At 39.6% G+C, this 18,307-nt stretch overlaps 1 protein-coding gene across 3 annotated transcripts in view; it reads right to left on the bottom strand.

Annotated features, from left to right (window-relative positions):
• The window catches only part of LOC131689052 (probable ATP-dependent RNA helicase Dbp73D), a 26,655-nt gene extending 8,348 nt beyond the window's left edge, over positions 1-18,307 (bottom strand). The window contains exons 1-8 of one of the 3 annotated variants that reach the window (XR_009305338.1): positions 18,191-18,307; positions 17,116-18,122; positions 16,479-16,968; positions 16,239-16,419; positions 16,012-16,185; positions 15,702-15,951; positions 5,687-5,867; positions 5,240-5,488 (exon numbers count right to left, since the gene is read on the bottom strand). Coding sequence is in view for 2 of the 3 variants with exons in the window: in XM_058973811.1 (XP_058829794.1) it covers positions 15,649-15,951; positions 16,012-16,185; positions 16,239-16,419; positions 16,479-16,968; positions 17,116-18,122; positions 18,191-18,213 (2,178 nt within the window). In the remaining variant the exon portion in view is untranslated. Of the gene's footprint in view, positions 1-5,239; positions 5,489-5,686; positions 5,868-14,267; positions 15,952-16,011; positions 16,186-16,238; positions 16,420-16,478; positions 16,969-17,115; positions 18,123-18,190 lie in introns of those variants that run through there. The other 2 variants (XM_058973812.1, XM_058973811.1) reach the window with 2 other exon arrangements.

The raw sequence follows: 18,307 nt of genomic DNA, 5'->3' as shown, positions 1-18,307 counted from the left end.
TTCTCATCATTTCCCGAGCGAAAGGAAAGGAGAAGGAGAAAAAACGAAGTAGAATTGGACGTGTGGGAAAAATAACAACACCAAAACCAAACAGCAGGTAAGTTAATGGGCAGTTGCATATCAGATGATATGAGGTTCCGTAGTAGGATTCACAAAGATCACATGAAAATGACTTAGCGCGCTGATAGTTGCCATGTGATAATTGAGTTTGCAGTGGTCGGTAAAATCCCTGGTCAGCATGCTGCAGTGGAGTTTCGAAAAATGTAAGAGATTTTTCGAAATCACCGGGCACGGTTCTAGAAACGCCTTTGTTTGGCGACACTTTTGTAGATTTCTCCAATAATTGCGGTGCTCGGACGAAGCCCATGACCGTATTTTTTCTCTTATCCAACTTGTCGAAATTGGTAGGGCGGGCTCAGGACCAACGAAGTTAATCGCTGCATCTGCCATGGCCAAATCGTCAGTCCATTCAATTCCAGTAATACCGGAATGTCCGGGCACCCAAACAAGGTAGATAGATTCTTCGATTTAGGTTCGGCACGCGGACGCGATCACTAATTTGGACCGTGATTTGTCTGAGCTAAGGGCCTTGATTGCAGCCTGACTATCGGAGCAGAAGTTTATAACTTTGCCGGACAAGCTCTGTTGAAGGGCCGATTGTACCCCGTACATAATCGCGAAGATTTCTGCTTGGAATACAGTACAGTATCTACCTAGTGAGTGAGATTGTTCCAATCTCATTTCACGACAGTAGACACCAGCACGTCCCTCCATCAGAGAACCGCCAGTGTAACAGACCACTTGCGTTTGTTGCTGTCTTTCCATATAGCCAGACATCGGCTTCTCTCGAGAGGAAATCTTCAGATCAACATGGTTACTGTTCCAAAGCCCAGTAACCTGCAGTCTGTAATCACATGATAGTGCTTCTTGTTTGAGGTGTATGTGTAATGTTTTGTTATTTAGAAGGGCCTCAGGGGCAACAGTCGGAGTTGTAGTGAAAGCACCATTCAACGCCATGAGCGCCATTCTTTGCAGATGCTTTAGTTTAACTGGACCGTTATCACCTCTTCCCTCTGCCACCACACTAGGCATCCGTATGACAGTAATGAACGTACAATTGTCGTGTAGATCCAATAGATGTATTTTGGTTTGAGACCCCAGGTCTTTCCAAAAGTTCGTCTGCACTGCCCGAAGGCCATGCACGCTTTCTTGACTATGAATTCAATGTGAGTAGACCAATTCAGTTTGGAATCCAACATAACTCCAACGTATTTGACTTGATCTGTACACAGTAACTCAGAACTGCATGGACGAACCCGCTGTTAATCGCTTCTTCCTGAAAAGAACCATGAAGTTTTGTTTGGGTTAACTGATAATTTAACTTGTTGACATCACTATTCGACAGCTCAAAATGCTTGTTGCATTAAGTCAAAGAGTGTTTCGATGCAAAGTCCAGTAATAATTATTTGGTATTCGTCAAGCTCATTGAGTTTATTGTAGAAGTTTTCGGTGACTTAACTTTTTGTCGGTTTCGATAGCATGAAGTACAAAGTTACTTTACGCTGTCCAGGACATGCCGCAGACTCAGGTGATTCGCATTTCTAATGCCAAAATATCCTGACCCCTGCGGTAGCAGACAAAAGGTTAAGTTGCCGAGAAACTCTAAGCTTGCTCATGACTCTATTCCACGCATTTCTAAACTTTCTTCCTTCAACTTCTTGCTCTCCCTTGAGTACTATGGCTCTTAATATTGAAAAATATACTTCACCTTCCAGTCCCTTGCTAATTAAATGCCGTTACAACAGTTATTCAACAAGGCAACCACCGAGTAAACGAAAAGGCGGGTTACACTAGATGCTGGCGATCAATAGGCTATTAAAACTTTGTTCTAGGCTATCCGCCGTAACTTGCCGTTTACTGTAAAAGTAGTGTGGGCAGGTTCCATAACAAAGGTGACAGAACGCCACCCTGAGGACACCGCAAATACTCAACTTCCGTATTTTAGCCTGTCTCAGTGATGAGCAAAGAATGCGGTTACTAAGCATTGCGTTTATCCAACCCGAAATACATGCAGAAACCCCATGACCGCGCGTCACTTCCAGAATAGACTGGAAGGACAAATTGTCAAAAGCACCCTCAATATCTAGGAATACACCCAAGCTAGATTGCTTGAGCGAGAAGGCTTTCTCAATGTTGTAAACAACATCGTGAAGCAGAGTGATCGTGGATTTCCCACACTGATATGCATGTTGCATTTTGTGCAGTGGATATTCAACTAAACTAACGTTCCTGATGTGATGATCGGTTATCCGTTCCAAAGCTTTCAGAAGAAAAGAACTTAAGCTGATAGGCCTAAAACTCTTGGCTTCTTCATAGCTTGAGCGCCCCCCTTTGGGAATAAATCTAACAGTTATTTCTCGCCATGCTTTCGGGATATACCCAGTAGCAAGACTGGAAAGCAAAATCTTTTTCAAGACATGTTTGAGAATATCAAATCCCTTTTGCAGTAGCACGGGAAGTATTTCATCTTTTCCAGGCAATTTGGAGCAAAGCTGTCAACTGACCACTTGACCGATTCAGTGGTAACCAATGTGCGTGCTAGTGCCCACGAGTCCGTACCACCAGAATGAGATCTATGAACATTGTTCAGCTCTGGATCAATACAACCTGGAGAGTGTGCGTCGAAGAGACAATTAAGAACATCTTTTTCGTCCGTCACATAAACACCATCTCTAGGAGTTCATCTGAAAATCTTTCGATTTTGAAAGAATTTTATTTAGCCTGCTAGCCTCGTTCAGACTATAGATATTAGTGCATAGGTTTTTCCAGCCAGCCCGCTCTGCAGACCTAAGACATCTCTTATGTGTACTACGAGCTAACCTAAAAGCCCTGAAGTCATCACCCTGACGCCGGTTCCAAACTCTTCAATATCCTTCTTCATTCTTTCAAGCTCAACTCTCCACCAAGGGCTGTCGATTTAACAGTACGAAGTGGACGTGCTTCTTCGTAGGATGCTACTATGAATGAGTTTGATGTATCCACGACGTCATCCAAGTCGTCTAGTTGAGTAATTATTGTAATTGAAATTTCAGAGCCAAGTTTTCCAAAAAGAGGCACCAGTTTGTAGATTTAGGATTACGGTATGTTACCACATTGAGGGTGGCATCAAGATGATCGAAAAATATATATTATGATCCGATAGAGACGGTCCAGTTTCATTTGGAACGTGCCAATTTCCCAGCTCATGCAAAATTCTTTCCTCTTTGAGCTCCGATATGATACACGCATCGATAGTCTTATTTGCAAGAATGCAAGCACGAAGCATTTCACGTGGGTAATGCCTGTCTTGTTGTAAGCAATGAAGGCATTGTTAAGTAACTTTCCAATATAGAACTTTCGTTTATGGTAGTACGGCTCTTGAACCATTGATGTGGGAGCTCTACCTTCCTGAATAAGTCGAAATAGATTCATAGTTGCTGTACGTTTATGCTGGAGATTGATTTGTGCTATTCTAACCATTGTTCATCAGAAAACTGTACAATTCATTTCCAACATATATTGCACAACAACTTAGGACAAATTCATAGGAGTTAATATGTTAACGCATGTAGCGAGCCATATCAGACACATTGGGACACGATTATTTAATTCCCACGATTTGCGAAGAAAATAATGGCCCATTGTGTCAGAGAATCACATAACACAGTAAGGGCAAAACCCAAAATGCTCCGTGCGCGACTGGCATATTTTAGGTCCTCCAGCAATTAAGTCCTCGGCACGGAACTACACCTTGACTTAGAGACTCTTGCTTTCAGTCGCCTCCTACGACATGGGAGCAGGAACCCAGTGACTCAATTCTTGGCCGAATACCACACGGCCACTGGGTACGTTCGTCTGTACACATCGAAATTTGATAATCGAAACCTAGCTAAACTACACCGAACTATCATCAGCCGAAAGTCTCAGCAAACCCCAGCCTTTAAAAATCCGGCAAAATAATGTGGATCATCGGCAAAAAAGTCTCGGTGAGTAGAGCGAACGTGCCGCTGCGTAATGCAGCATACTGGGAAGTTCACCCGGCTCTTCCCAGGCTCTGTCCGCCATTGAGAATATTTTAAACCCCCTCAACAATTTTAACCGTAGCACAGGTCGCATGACACTATGTATTTGGGATTCCCTGTTTGGTGGTTTTTTTCACCGGTACAGGTAGTACCACGAATCGAAATAGGATTTGAGATGCATTTTAAATTTGTTTAATATCAGGCAAAATAAAGAGGCGAATAAATACTCCATAACTAATAATAGTATTCCGAAAATTTAAATTTATTGAGAACACCTTTTTGACATATTCATACACACATACACACAACAAACACACATTTAACCCGCATACACACTCACTTCTCATTTTATTAAATCGTTTGTCTATTCGATCTACTAATCAGTTTGGTTTTCTCTTCATTCAAACTTACACCAATCACTATTGTTTTCTCTTAATTTTCAAATTCATTCTTTTCTAAGCATTTCACGTTCTAGCATCTTGCTGAACATGCTCTTATCATCTACAACCGATGCATTTTAATAACCTTGGGATACAATATGATTGAAGAGTTTGCTGAAGTCGAAAAAATCATAGATTTCATTAATGTTTGTTGTTTTATAATGCAAGTTACGTTTGTTGTTCAAACGCCCCCAAACTTATTACCTATAGTTAGAAAATTGTCTTGTTTTTCACCAACACACACGCTTATTCCACACATACTCATCCCACACACACATTCATCTCACAGAAACACACACGCACACACACTCATCTCAAACATACATACACAAGCACGTACGTGTTCATTCATTTTCTCTACTTAGTTTTAATGTTTTCATTTCATTTGTAGTTTGTAATACTTCGATGTTCAATTTTTGGAGCTTCAATTGCTCTTTTTTCAATACGCCTTTCTTCTAGCAATTTTAATTTCTCTTTTCTATAATTATTTTTATCCTTGAACTCTTTTTGTTTTAGGTCTACTAGTTTTCGAAAATCATGTTTTAGTGATCGCAAATGCATAGACACGTCCGCTTGAGAACTTTTTATGTTTTGTAAGGCATCACTGCCTGTATCCAGAAATTGTTGGCTTATTTCGACTTGTTTTTCTAACAGTTGCACACTCTTTTTCTGTCGTTTGGGGGCTCGTGGTGTGGTGGTCAAGCTCGGATCTGCCGTCTGATGGTCAAACACAGATTCCATTAAGTAATCGTCGGTTCGAATATCCTCGTCGCCGCGATCATCTTCCTCCTCCATCTCGCTATTGAAACCGTAGGAAGCAACACCCGGAATACCAGTAACGGTTGCTTCCAGCCCACAGGCTTCGATTATCGATTCATCGGCGAATGTTAACTCTTCCACCGAATACGGTCCTCCTCCTGTTTTCTTAGGAGATTTTTTATTCGAAGACAATTTTGTCTTCGTTTTGTATTTCCGGGTCGGCCAGACCTAAAAAGAAATATTCTGATAAATGTATGCCTCAAAATGTTTGTACTGAAATAATAGTGATTGAGCGTTTCACAGAAATTCATGCAAAACAATATATATACTGTAAAAATAATTTGCAGAGGACGTCAGTTGTAGAAAAGTTATGTTGAAATAACCATATAGCCAAAAAAGGCACACATGAAATCAAATACAACATACCCGCTTCCATTCAGCGACCGTTTTAACAGGTGGGCCAACGGCGTTGAGCTTCGTTATCATGTCCATCCACAGTTTGCTGCACTTATCTTTACCATTTTCGGTTTTCATGAAAGATCCTCTTGCAAGTTCTTTGTGCTTGAATTCGTCCAGCAAAGATAACTGCATCTGTGTTGCATTGCCACTAAGAATAGAATTTAAGGGAGTACAGAAATAGAGATTGAATGATATGTTTGTGATAATTATCACAACTAAAACAGAATATTTGATACATTTTTTTATAATCGTATTTGTTAAATGAACTTACCGTTTTGCTTCACCCATTTTTGAAGACAACTTCAACTTTGTTGTTTCCTAATGTAAATGGCTTTTGTTCTTCAAGCAAGCCCACGTGCAAAATATAAAATTCAAAACTTTACCCTTTTTTCCTTAACTGCTATCGTTTTTGTTACAAAAATATTTCAAATTGCACGAGAAAAACAAAAGTGATAGCTTTCTTATTGTCACTGTTATTTTGGTAAAAGGTGATCACTTCTGAGTGATTGTCACCATACGGAATACCAACATCGAGTTGGTGATGTTAGCCCCTCAAAAAAGTGACAGACAGGGGTGATTGTCACCTCTCATAATTCCGAAAAATGAGAAGTGACAGTCACTAGGTGATAATCACCGTACGTAATGCCAGCCCAGTCTTGGGTATACACCTATAAGTTGGAGAGAAGTTAGGGTAATATTTATTCTAAAAACAAGTAAAAAAAGACTTAAGACCTTTACACCAATTAGTTTGACATCAACACTTCTGAAACTGATGGAAAAACTGCTGGTACACAATATTCGAACGGAGCACTTATCGCAAGTTCCGCTAAACAAGTACCAGTTTGCATATCAAAAGGGCAAATCTACGGAAACAGCCCTACATATCTTAGTGGCACTTATTGAGGAAACCCTCGATTCCAAGGAAATAGCAATTTGCCCTTTTCTTGACGTTGAGGGTGCTTTTGATAATACGTCCTACATATCAATTCACAAAGCCCTGGCAAAAAAGGGGAGTGGAAAAATCAATAGGGAACTGAGAGATCTCAGCAACGTTGAAAGACGCAAAAGTAGCTATAACAGCCAATAGAGGTTATCCCCAGGGAGGTGTGCTATCATCCCCGCTCTGGTCACTAGTGGTGGACGGTCTTCTCAATGATCTGACTGAAATGGGTTTCGAGATTGTGATGACGTTGTCCTAATTGTGAGTGGAAAACATGAATCTGTACCAAATACAAATATGTATTTGTCTGTACTAAGCGATTGGATTCAATTAGCACTGAACTTCATCATGACATGGTGTCTCAAAGAAGGACTCAACGTGAACCCTACAAAAACGATCATTGCACCGTTTTCCAATGGGAAAAAAACTGAAGTTGATTTCCCAAACTCTCAGTTGAACTACAATCAACTACGCAGAAGAAGCGAAACACCTATAGGTATTATCCTAGACAAAAAAAACTGAATTGGAACTCGCACCTGACTACGCCGTTCATAAAGCAAACCGAGGTGGACTTACACTCAGCCAAAAAATACAGTGAACTTCATAAGTATATCGTATATTTTTTTAGCCACAAGCAGGACGTATGTAAATCATAAGACTATCTTATGAAGTGGCATTTATTTCGTCAAACCGGTTTGCTATGATTTAATTTTCCATAGTGCATCTTCGATTTTTCATAAGACAAAACTATATATTTCTTTTATGTTTATGTGAATCATAAGACGCTCGTGTGAAACTCTAGCGCGTAACGTATGCAACACCCAATAAAGCCTTATTTTTTCACTAAGGCAAAATGCATAGCGAATTTCATAAGATTCATCTTATGATGACAAGAAAAGTTACAAAACTATGTTTTCATAAGATTAATATGAAAAACATACGACTTGTATGATTGCCTTAACATTTTATAAATTATTGCATATGCCAGTCGTTAGAGTTTCATACGAGAATCATAAAGCAGTTTCTCATAAACATAAGAGAAATGTATAATATTGTCTTATGATAATTCAAAGATGCCTTATGGAAGATGAAATCATAGCAAACCGATTTGACCAAATAAATGCTGTTTCATAAGATAATCTTATGATTTACATACGTGCTACTTGTGGCTAAAAATACGATATTCCTATGAAATTCGCTGTATTTTTTGCCTGAGTGTATTTTTTCTATATATCATAAGACAATTCTTATGAATCTCGCTGTATGATTTGGCTGGGTGTACTGGTCCTACTGGGTGACAAGTTGGATTGCTGCAACTACCGTGCGGTCACGCTGCTTAGAACCGCCTACAAGGTCCTCTCCCAAATTCTTTACCGCCGATTGTCACCATTTGCAAGGGAGTTCGTGGGGCACTACCAAGCGGGATTCATGGGTTCCCGCACCACCACGGACCAAATATTCGCGACTAGGCAGGTTCTGCAGAAGTGCCGTGAATACAACGTGCCCACACATCATTTGTTCATCGATTTCAAATCGGCATATGACACAATCGATCGAGATCAGCTATGGCAGATAATGCACGGGTACGGTTTTCCGGATAAGCCAACATGATTAGTCAAAGCGACGATGGATCGGGTGATGTGCGTTATTCGAGTATCAGGGACACTCTCGAGTCTCTTTGAATCTCGAAGAGGGTACGGCAAGGTGGTGCTCTATCGTGCCTGCTGTTCAACATTGCGTAAGAAGGTGTAATAAGGTGTAAAAAGGAGAGCGGGGATAGACACGCGTGGCACGATCTTCAAGAAGTCTGTCCAGCTTTTTGGCTTCGCCGACGACATTGACATAATGGCACGGAACTTTGAGGCGATGTCGGAAACGTACATCAGACTGAAAGCTGAAGCCAGCAAGATTGGACTTGCCATCAACGTTTCGAAGACAAAATATATGAGAGGAAGAGGTTCTAGAGACTCACTGGTAACTGCCGACAATGATACCAGCAGATAAATTCAAATACGGATCTTGGCGGGAGATCGTGCCTACTTTGGACTCCAGAGGACGCTCCGGTCGAACAAAATTCGCCGCCACACGAAGTTGATTATCTACAAGCCGCTGATTAGTCTTAGGTCCTCTACGGCCACGAGACCTAGACTATGCTCGTGGAGGACCAAAGCGCCCTTGGAGTTTTCGAACGAAAGGTGTTGCAGATGGAAGACGGAACGTGGCGCAAGCGAATGAACCATGAGTTGCATCAGCTGCTGAAAGAACCATCCATCGCGCATACCGCAAAAATAGGACGTTTGCGGTGGGCTGGACACGTCGTAAGAATGTCAGACGACGACCCAGTGAAGATGATTCTTGAGCGCGACCCTACAGAAACAAGAAGACAGGGCGCACGGTGGATTGACCAGATAGAGGACGACCTGCGGACCCTTCGAAGACTGTGAGGCTGGCGACAAGCAGCAATGGACCGAGTGGAGTGGAGACAGCTTCTGCATACAGCAAGAGACAAGGCTCTAGCCTGAACGGTAAGGTAAGTTACTGGTCCTAGACGACCATCACAAGACCACGATTAACTTATTCCTCCATTATGTGGTTTCTCAAAGTTAAGCAAAAGGCTGCCCAAGCTAAACTAACTAAAGTTCAAAGGCTAGCCTACCTCTCTAACACAGGCGTTATGATCAACACCCGCTACAGCTATGGAAGCCATCTAACTTCATTGCAGAAACATTTTATGGGGAGACGTGATTTGGCTCTCTGAGAGTGCTAAAGGGTAAACCACTATATGATGGGGATTCAAATGGTCACCTGAGTATAATAAGTAAACTCAAACTAAACCCTGTCTTGACTACAGTTCAAGATAAAATGGAGGCTAAACTGAACTTCGATATCCGATATGAGGTCCACATAGTGGGTCGTCAGATATGGGATTTAGGGGGTCTTATACTGCCTATACGGATGATTCTAAAATGGGTGAGATGACTGACTCGGGAGTCTACTGACCAAGTTTTCCAGACAGGTATATGCAATATACACTTGCTCGGAGGTATTTAGGAAACAAAACTACAGGCATGCAAATCGTAATCTTTTCGGACAGCCAAGCAGCACTGTTGGCATTAATATCGTCGACGCGGTTTGGGAGTTCTTCACATTTTTACAACAACTGGTAAAGCGGAATAAAGTAATGATATTCTGGGTATCAGGTCACCAAGGAATCGATGCTAACGAAGTGGCCGACGAATTAGCCAGGCGTAGTTCATCAAACATGTTTGTTGGGCCAGAACCATTTCTAGGCATACCTACCTATGCCATCAAACTAGAACTTTCGGCTTGGGCAAGAGACCAACTACTAAATGACTGGTGTAATGTAGTAGGTGCTAGACAAGCCAAGAAATTCATACATCCAGGTACAACGAGAGCGAAAAAACTAACGGATCTAAAATGAAAAAAATTACGTAAAATCATAGGTTTATTTACATTGTCTTGCTAAGTATCATCTAAAAAAATAGCAAAAATCAAGATGACATTTGTCGATGCTGTAGAGCTCGAAACATGTTAAATGTTATATTGACACAAAAACCAGATTCGTTTGTCAGCCATTACGTGAGTTTTTTGGATTAAAAATGAGTTTTCAGGCATTGAAATTTGCTTTACCCAAGATTAAACTCCAGCACACGGGACAAAAAGCGTGCGAACGTTGTGCCCCCATAACTTTAATCATTTTTGGATCAAGGAGATGTGTTTCCTTCATCTCCGGATATCAGCCCACTCGACATTGCAATGCGGAGTAAAAAATGCTTCAATAATATACTCATGTCATCCAAGTTATAGTTATAGAGGGGGTTATTCTGACGGTCACTTTCGGTGAGGTGACACAAATCTCACGTGACTAAGGTGATCGGAAATTTTCAAGTCATCTCACTTAAAGTGAGAGATATCACCAAGGTGACAAATTTTGTCACATTAGGTGACTAAGGGAATATGGAAAGTGACTAATGGGTGTGACTTTTAGAATAAGAAAAAACGATGCAACTGAGGTGAGGCGATTGATAATTTGAATTTTGATTGTCGATTTTATTTTTTACATTTTAGCAACTCTGTAAATCTGATAGAAATTTGTAATGAAGTATGAGTTTCTATAATTTTATTAACCATTGAAGTTAATTTAACCAGTTTTTTGTGACTCTTGTATATGAAATATTTTTGAAATTGGAGCGACTAATGGAACTATCTACTGCACAGCGATTTTTTGATTAATATTTGCATCAGAGGGAATGTGTTAAAGGTTTGTAGTTATCCTCCTCCGCTATATTATTCTGAGCAACGATAACGACCATAAAAGCACTGATGAAATAAAAGATGTCAACAATATAGCTGTTGGTTTTTTAGAAGTAATAATTGTCAAACAAAAAGTCATTTTTATTAGACACGACTTGTCTGACAAATTTGTGTTTGGATATCATTTTGGAATGTGGAGGATGGTACAAACAAGGGGAAATAAGGAAAGTGACAGTTTCAGGATACGCTTGAAACAGTTCGTTACAATTAAATGGTTGTTGGATATAATAAGCTTTGTTTGCACTCCTGTTCGTCTATGGATAGTATTTTCCAGTTAAAAATGAGACTTCTGATTTCAATTTTCACAATGTGATTGGATAAGACCAAATAAATATAGGGGCTTTTTCATTTTGTAACATATATTTTATTTAGGCCTTCAATCAATATAGATGATTGGGAATGCGCATCTACTTGGTATTGAAAGTCTATTGAAGAGATGTTTTGATGGGATCTAAAAGTATGTTCCATTACGGCATAGATCATCTTTTAAGAGTATCTAGCTACAGGGGAAAATAAACTCATCGTTACATGTAAGATGTTGGTTATTTGTGTTACAGTTTGTGGGTTTGCAGCTGCTCTCATCCCGCGGGGATAGTCGTTGCGATTACGGAAGGGGCCTGCTTAATTCCCATCACTTGGTATTGACGTTCTGGAGTGGGAATGGAAAGCCTCTTTTTGGTCTTCGGGTATCGGGCACATAATTTGTTGTTAGAAGGTTCTCGGATCTGATTTAAGGTTCAGGTTCGTACCTAAAGTTCTGGATTTATCCGCTTACTTCTGTTAATGAGTGGTTGTTTCACGCGGTGTTATCTAGTGATAGAAGTAGATTGACGTTACGTCTTCTGCTGCGGCGGGCCATCGAGGCGCGCGATTGTCTTCTATGTTTAGAGTATTAAGCTAAGATAGTAAGATTAAATCTATTCATCTTACTATCTAGAAGCAGAAACGACGGCAGCCATTTTAGCTGCCACCTTGTGACTCTGTTCAGGATGTCCTTAACTGCACATTTCGGTGTAACCAATACAACAAAATAAACAATAGTGAGAATTTCGCATTGAATCCGCTTTCGTCTCTTCCTAATTCTCTTTTTGTTTTCTTGATTCGAAGCGGATCAATCGACTATTTATGGATGCGGTAAAAATACTAGCAATGTTAATCCTTATTCGCGAATACTTTGTCCCACAACTGTGCTGTTTCACCTTCATCTTAAACCAGAATTCGATTGTCCCTGTACTAGTCAATAGTGGTGATTGTCAGGATATAGATCAGGCAAATACTCATTTTTTTCCTATTATCATTATTCTGACTAACTGAACGGGTGAACATTTCAAAGTTTCACAAAAAGAATCTCTGCCCATGAAGAATTTGGGTAATATTTACTCGCGATTCCCCATAAAGTTTTCTCGAACCGAATGTCCATCTGGTTTGGCTCTAACAGATCACACCGACCCGAAAAGGCTACTCAGCATTTCTAGAAGCTGCTGTACTTGGTTGAGCTAAATAACCTTTCCTGATTTAGCTTCATACCAAAGGTCAAAAGAATCGACAACCAGCAGGATCCACATGTCTCCCACCCAAGTGAATTGATCTATCCACTTGCACACATCTACCAAAACTAGCCAAGAAGACTTCCGAACCAATGAGAATAGACTATGCCAGTCGAACGCACAGGTCCAGCGTCATCCCGTACCATTCCTGAAATTATATATGTATTAGTGCTACTTACAGATTTCATTTCAGCAGCAGTTAGTTTCTCAGTCCCTTTTGTAAAACTCGCTTACTGCTCCTAATCTCTTCTGGCATTTCTTCGAAGCCTCAATTTCCTTCGGAACTCGTACATGAGACTCTCAAGGAGCTTTACTGGCGCAAAAAAGATATATATTACTTTATTCCCCACATTCCCTAATCTTATAATCAACAAAGGCTGTCTGCCAATTCTAATGCAGAAACGCTAATGATGCGACCATTAAGAATACGTCAGACAACGAAGTGAAAACTGCCAAATAGGAGTTGAGGACAGCATGAAGCAACATCTGATGTTCCTCCAAATGTATGTGATCCAAAACTAACTTGGATATCTCCATTGAGCCTAGCTTGCATAGATTACATAACTAGTCTCACTTTTCTCCTTTCACCCACGAAAACAGCTTAGCAGCCATCATTTAATAAAAAATGTTTATGTTTGCAGGTACGCATGCAAAATGTATTGAGACTTTTCGGTGTTTGCTGGAATGGAACAATCAAATAATATTCAAATCGTGTATAAAAATTCCTCTGAAGATGAAAAATTTGAATGAAAAGTTGTGAAAAATGCATTTTCCCCTTAAATTGTTGTTCTGAACCACTGTCCATTGTATAAGGATTATGGTTGATGGACCTACTGCAATAGGTAGTAGTACCACAACATTATCAGCATAAATTATGATTTAGGAACACCTTATCTAATAAAAATCATTGCCGTTTCCACTAAATTTAAAATTTGTTTTCAATAGGGAAAAGTTAAACGATGCGCCAACGTATAATAAATCGTCGCTGTTGTGCTATCTTATGACAAGCACCATTTTGCACATTTCGAGAAAAACGATTTTTAAAGTTTGAGATTGAATATCATGAAACTTAACAATGGTAGAAACAATTCAGAGAAGACAATTGATGCTTCTACCTATTCTGTACTAATCTCTCAAATATTACGAACATCGGTTGACTATGTTGCGAGTTTTAACTAAAAATGTAAACAAAAGTCGCACTCACACGTGTCATAGGTGTGTATTGATGAAAAAATTTGTATGACGTGTCATAATCGTGCATGGAAAATTTTCCATAGAAAAAAATCACCAATTATGAACTTTTATTCATATCTTTGGCTTCATTTGGTCTATAAACAATCGGTTAAATGCATTTCGAAATCAAAAGGGTCAGGGAATCTAGAAAAAAATAGTTATTTTTAGTTACAGTGTTGCCAAATAGGTAATATTTCCAGTTTAAAGCCAAAACTGCGTTTTTCTCCCAATAAATGTATTTTTCTTTTGAAAATTATTATGCCATTGTGTTTCTACGACATTTTTACACATAAAAGCAACTAAAATTTTATTATAACTTGAGTCAATCCCAAGATATAATGATTTGAAGCAAAACATTCACAATTTCTAATCACTTTTCTCGCTATATTTCAGTAAACAAGCAAAATTTCAAAATTCTGGAAACGCTTTCTTGTAGAGATTCGTTAGACGAGTAATATGGCATATGTAACTCAGTTTACCCCAAAATAACGTTTGTCATAAGATAGTACAACAGCAACGAAATGGCTAAAATAATGACCCCAGAATGTTGATCTAAATTTAAATGTATGATCAAATGCAAAACCAATTGCTTTAAATTTGCAATCGCTCACAATCATAGATCACGACCTAGATTAGAGTGGTTCTTTATTCACAATTGATGAAAATAGGACATTATTATACGGTTCTAGCTAAACTTTTTTTGGTCTCACCAAAAACATCTATCTGTCGTTCACCATAACAGACCAGACTGTGTTTTCCCGACGAAATAACAGATCCCCAATCAATAGGTTTCTTAAGCAGCAAAACTGCCAAAATAAAAAAAAATATTATACACAAATTTTAACCCATATAGTCCAACGATTCCACATAGTTTGGATGATGCCCTGAACAGGTCGTTAGGTTCTTAAATCACACGATGTTTATTAGGGCGTGCACCCATTCAATGGCACCCCGTGTTCAATCACTCTACCAAAAAAAATTGGGCTGGATGAGATCAAACTATCGTCGAAGAAATCATCCGGGATGTCAGGCTAACGACCACATTAGTAACATCAAAGCAAAAAAGTACTGATTGGGTGTTGAATGATACCTTTTAATGTGTAGTTATTACATATCAACCTAGTGTACATGGAACTGCGAATGAAATAAGATTTATATATACGTAAGAACGCAGAAAAATCTGTTTTCGAATTTCTGTGTCCAATGAAACAGTAATTACTAAACCTGGCATCCGAAAAAGAACTACATGGTAGAGTAAATTAGTCATAACATTATTATTAAGCTTATTCTGCATTACGACGGATCACTTTTCGAACGAATGTGATTTGCATTCTCAACGACACGAGTCGGATTCGATCGAACCGCATTCGTTTGAAAAATCAAACCGTCTTAATACACAATAAGCTTGTTGAACTTTATAATTTTTAACAATTCATGCCGTCTTTTGATAATGCTACCAGTGCTTTTTACAAATACAAACTTATTAGTGAGCGTTTCCGTATTAGTTTTTTAAATTACCAAAACTACTACAAATAGTTGTAATATGTTATGCAATTACTTGAAAAAGCAACAAATACGACGAATACCAATCATAATATAAACGGACAACGATTCGATTTAATGTTTTTTTTCACCGTCGTCATCTCTCATTTTTTTCACTTTTATGTCACCTGAAACGACTAACAGAATGCGGTGACACACCAGAATAGCGTGACAGAGAGTCACGTGAGTGACTCGTCTCACCTTAGGTGACTTCGGTGATCGCGCGAGTGCGAAAAAGTGTCACCTCACCTAAAAAAGTGACTGTTCGGAATAACCCCCAGAATGTCATCCAAAGAATTCAGCACATTCGACTGGCTGTTACATATATACTGCTACTTTTTGGCATTCACATTCGATCTCTTTACCGTCAACATTTTAGCCTTACCTGTCCGTGAGCCATGTTCGGACAGCTTTCGTTTTTTCTCTGTTTGTTGCTCTTCGGCTTTCCCTTTAATCACTTGTTCAGTCGACCTTTTATGCTTGCGTTTTCTATCGTCGCTGACGGAAGCGCGCTGCTCAATCGCTTCATTTGTCCAAGCCTTCGGCAGATGAACTAAGGATTTGATCGTTTCAGATGAATTAGTTGCATCGGTTTCGATCTGATCCTTTAGCTTGCTCAGTAGATTGACTTTGGTCTATTGAGTAAAAAAAATTGAAAAAAAAATCCTGACATGCTGCTTTCTGCAGCAGCTTACCATACTGGCGATCGACATTCCATTACGGATCCGGTTAATTGTTTGTTTCTCCAGATCAAGTGCATCGCGGAGATCATTTAGGGCACTGGAATATAAAACGGCATAATTTTCCTCTACATTAGTCCCAATATTGATTAACTCCAGTTCACTCTTTCCAGCTTCGGCTAAGGTCGACTACAACAAAAGTATTTGATTTATAAGACCAAAAAAAAGTATGCGACATTTACGTTGAATTTTTTCCGTTGCTCGTCAATCAGGATTGTAATTGATGTACCACGGTGACCTGCGCGACCAGTTCTACCTATCCGATGGATATACGTGTTAATGTGTCGCGGCATATCGTACGAAATAACAACATCGATATCATCTATATCGATACCACGCGCCAAAGCGTCGGTACAAATAATCCTGCAATCGATAAGTTAGAAAAATACAATACCTCATAAAATTTCATAAACTGAACTTACCCATTTACTTTACCAAGCGTAAACCGACTAAGCACATGCTTCCTGGCCATTGGACTTAGCGATGACGACCACTCTTCAATGATCAATTCACTGCCAAACATCTTCTGTAATACAAAAGATAACCTGTGCGACGCATCGATCGAATTTGTAAAGCACAAAAACCGTTTGTAGTTATTTTCCTTAATCAGAGCAAATAAGGTCAACGGTTTGATTTTATACTGCGTCATGCAGATTAACTCTCGCAGTTCGGCAGGTGTTGCGTACTGACCAACAAACTTGCCACGTTTTTCTTCGTCGTTAACATGTTGTTTGGTAAGTGCAACTAAACGTTTCGCTGGATCGGCCACTGCCGTAAAAAGTTTTGGATGAAAGAGTTTAAATGTTTGAAGTTTTTCCGAATCCTGACTAAGTGTAGCTGAAAATAGCAGTTTGTGTGGCTGGCGGGGCTTATCGAATAGTTCCGTTTGTGACAGCTGGCCAGCGGTTCTTCCTGCATATTAAACAGTAAGATTTTATTAGAACATCTCATAACGAAGCGTGTTCAACAACGCTGAACGTGCGCGAATTAAAGTTTGTTATATTGGAACATTCAAGTACCAATACCAACTTTTATATTACACTATATTATAAACCTTACCCAGTAGATACTCATCCGACTCCGCCTTCACGTGCTTGTTAAGATGATACAGCCAATCGTTCTGGATTTGATCCATCACACGATCCGCTTCATCGATGATCAAAAATCTAAGATGACGCAGCGTAAAGCCAGTCGTGGAATGAAGATGCTCTACCAATCGACCAGCTGTGGTTACGATGATATCCACCTTCGGGATGTACTCGCCATTGAAACGCTCTACTAACTTTGTCTGTTCAACGCTGAAAGCTTGCTTTCGTGATAGGAGTAATGGTCGAACTTTCGTCCCTTCGCATAATTTCTCGAAAACGCCAAACACTTGTTCGGCCAGTTCTTTCACCGGTAAAATAACCAGGGCACGAATAGCTGGAGCAATCCTTTTGAGCAACATTTGAACGATTGGGACGGCAAAAGCGAGCGTCTTGCCACTTCCCGTGGGTGAAGATATGCAAACATCTCGAGGCCAAAAAGGAGCCGGCTTTTGATGAGCTTCCAGTATCCAGGGTATCACAGCTTCTTGAACGGGAAAGAGACGTTTATAGCCCATCTTTTTTAAGTTTGTCTTCAGCTGCTCATCGAGATAGTGAAGCTTCTTGATTGATTTTCCTTTTCTAGTAAAGTCGCTATCAATTATTGTAGGATGAGACAACCATGGAGGTAAAATTTTATCCACCTGTTTCAATTTTCGGAAACGGTCATCTCCCAGAACCAAAAAATCTGTTTGCTCATCTTTTATTTCAGAATCTTTTTCGACTGGTTCATCTCCGACTAAACTGGACTTTTCGTCTTCTTGGTTATTATCGTTGGTAGGAACATTGTCCTGCTCATCGCATTCCACAGATTTTTCTTCGATTACACTATTCTGCGGATTATCATCTGACGTTGTTTCGAGACTCACATTCTGTTGCTTACGACGTTCCGCTTTGCAATTTATCCGTGTCTGTAGGCGTTGCAAAATAAGCTCTTCTTGTGTTATTTCATCTTCCTTGGAAAGCTTTGTTTCATCGTATCTGAACAAATAATCGAAACTAATGTTAGAAGAATTTGTCCATATTTCCGTAATATTTATAAATACTACCGATTTATGGTAAATAACTCCATTTGGAAAATTATAATCCAACAAAAATTCAAAAACAGATCAACGAATCACAAATCTGGGAATCGGTCAAACACACGTGTTTTTGTTTATTTCATA

This window comes from Topomyia yanbarensis, chromosome 3 (assembly GCF_030247195.1).
Source record: "Topomyia yanbarensis strain Yona2022 chromosome 3, ASM3024719v1, whole genome shotgun sequence".
Classification (NCBI taxonomy): domain Eukaryota; kingdom Metazoa; phylum Arthropoda; class Insecta; order Diptera; family Culicidae; genus Topomyia; species Topomyia yanbarensis.
This window is presented reverse-complemented; position numbering and strand designations above follow the sequence as displayed.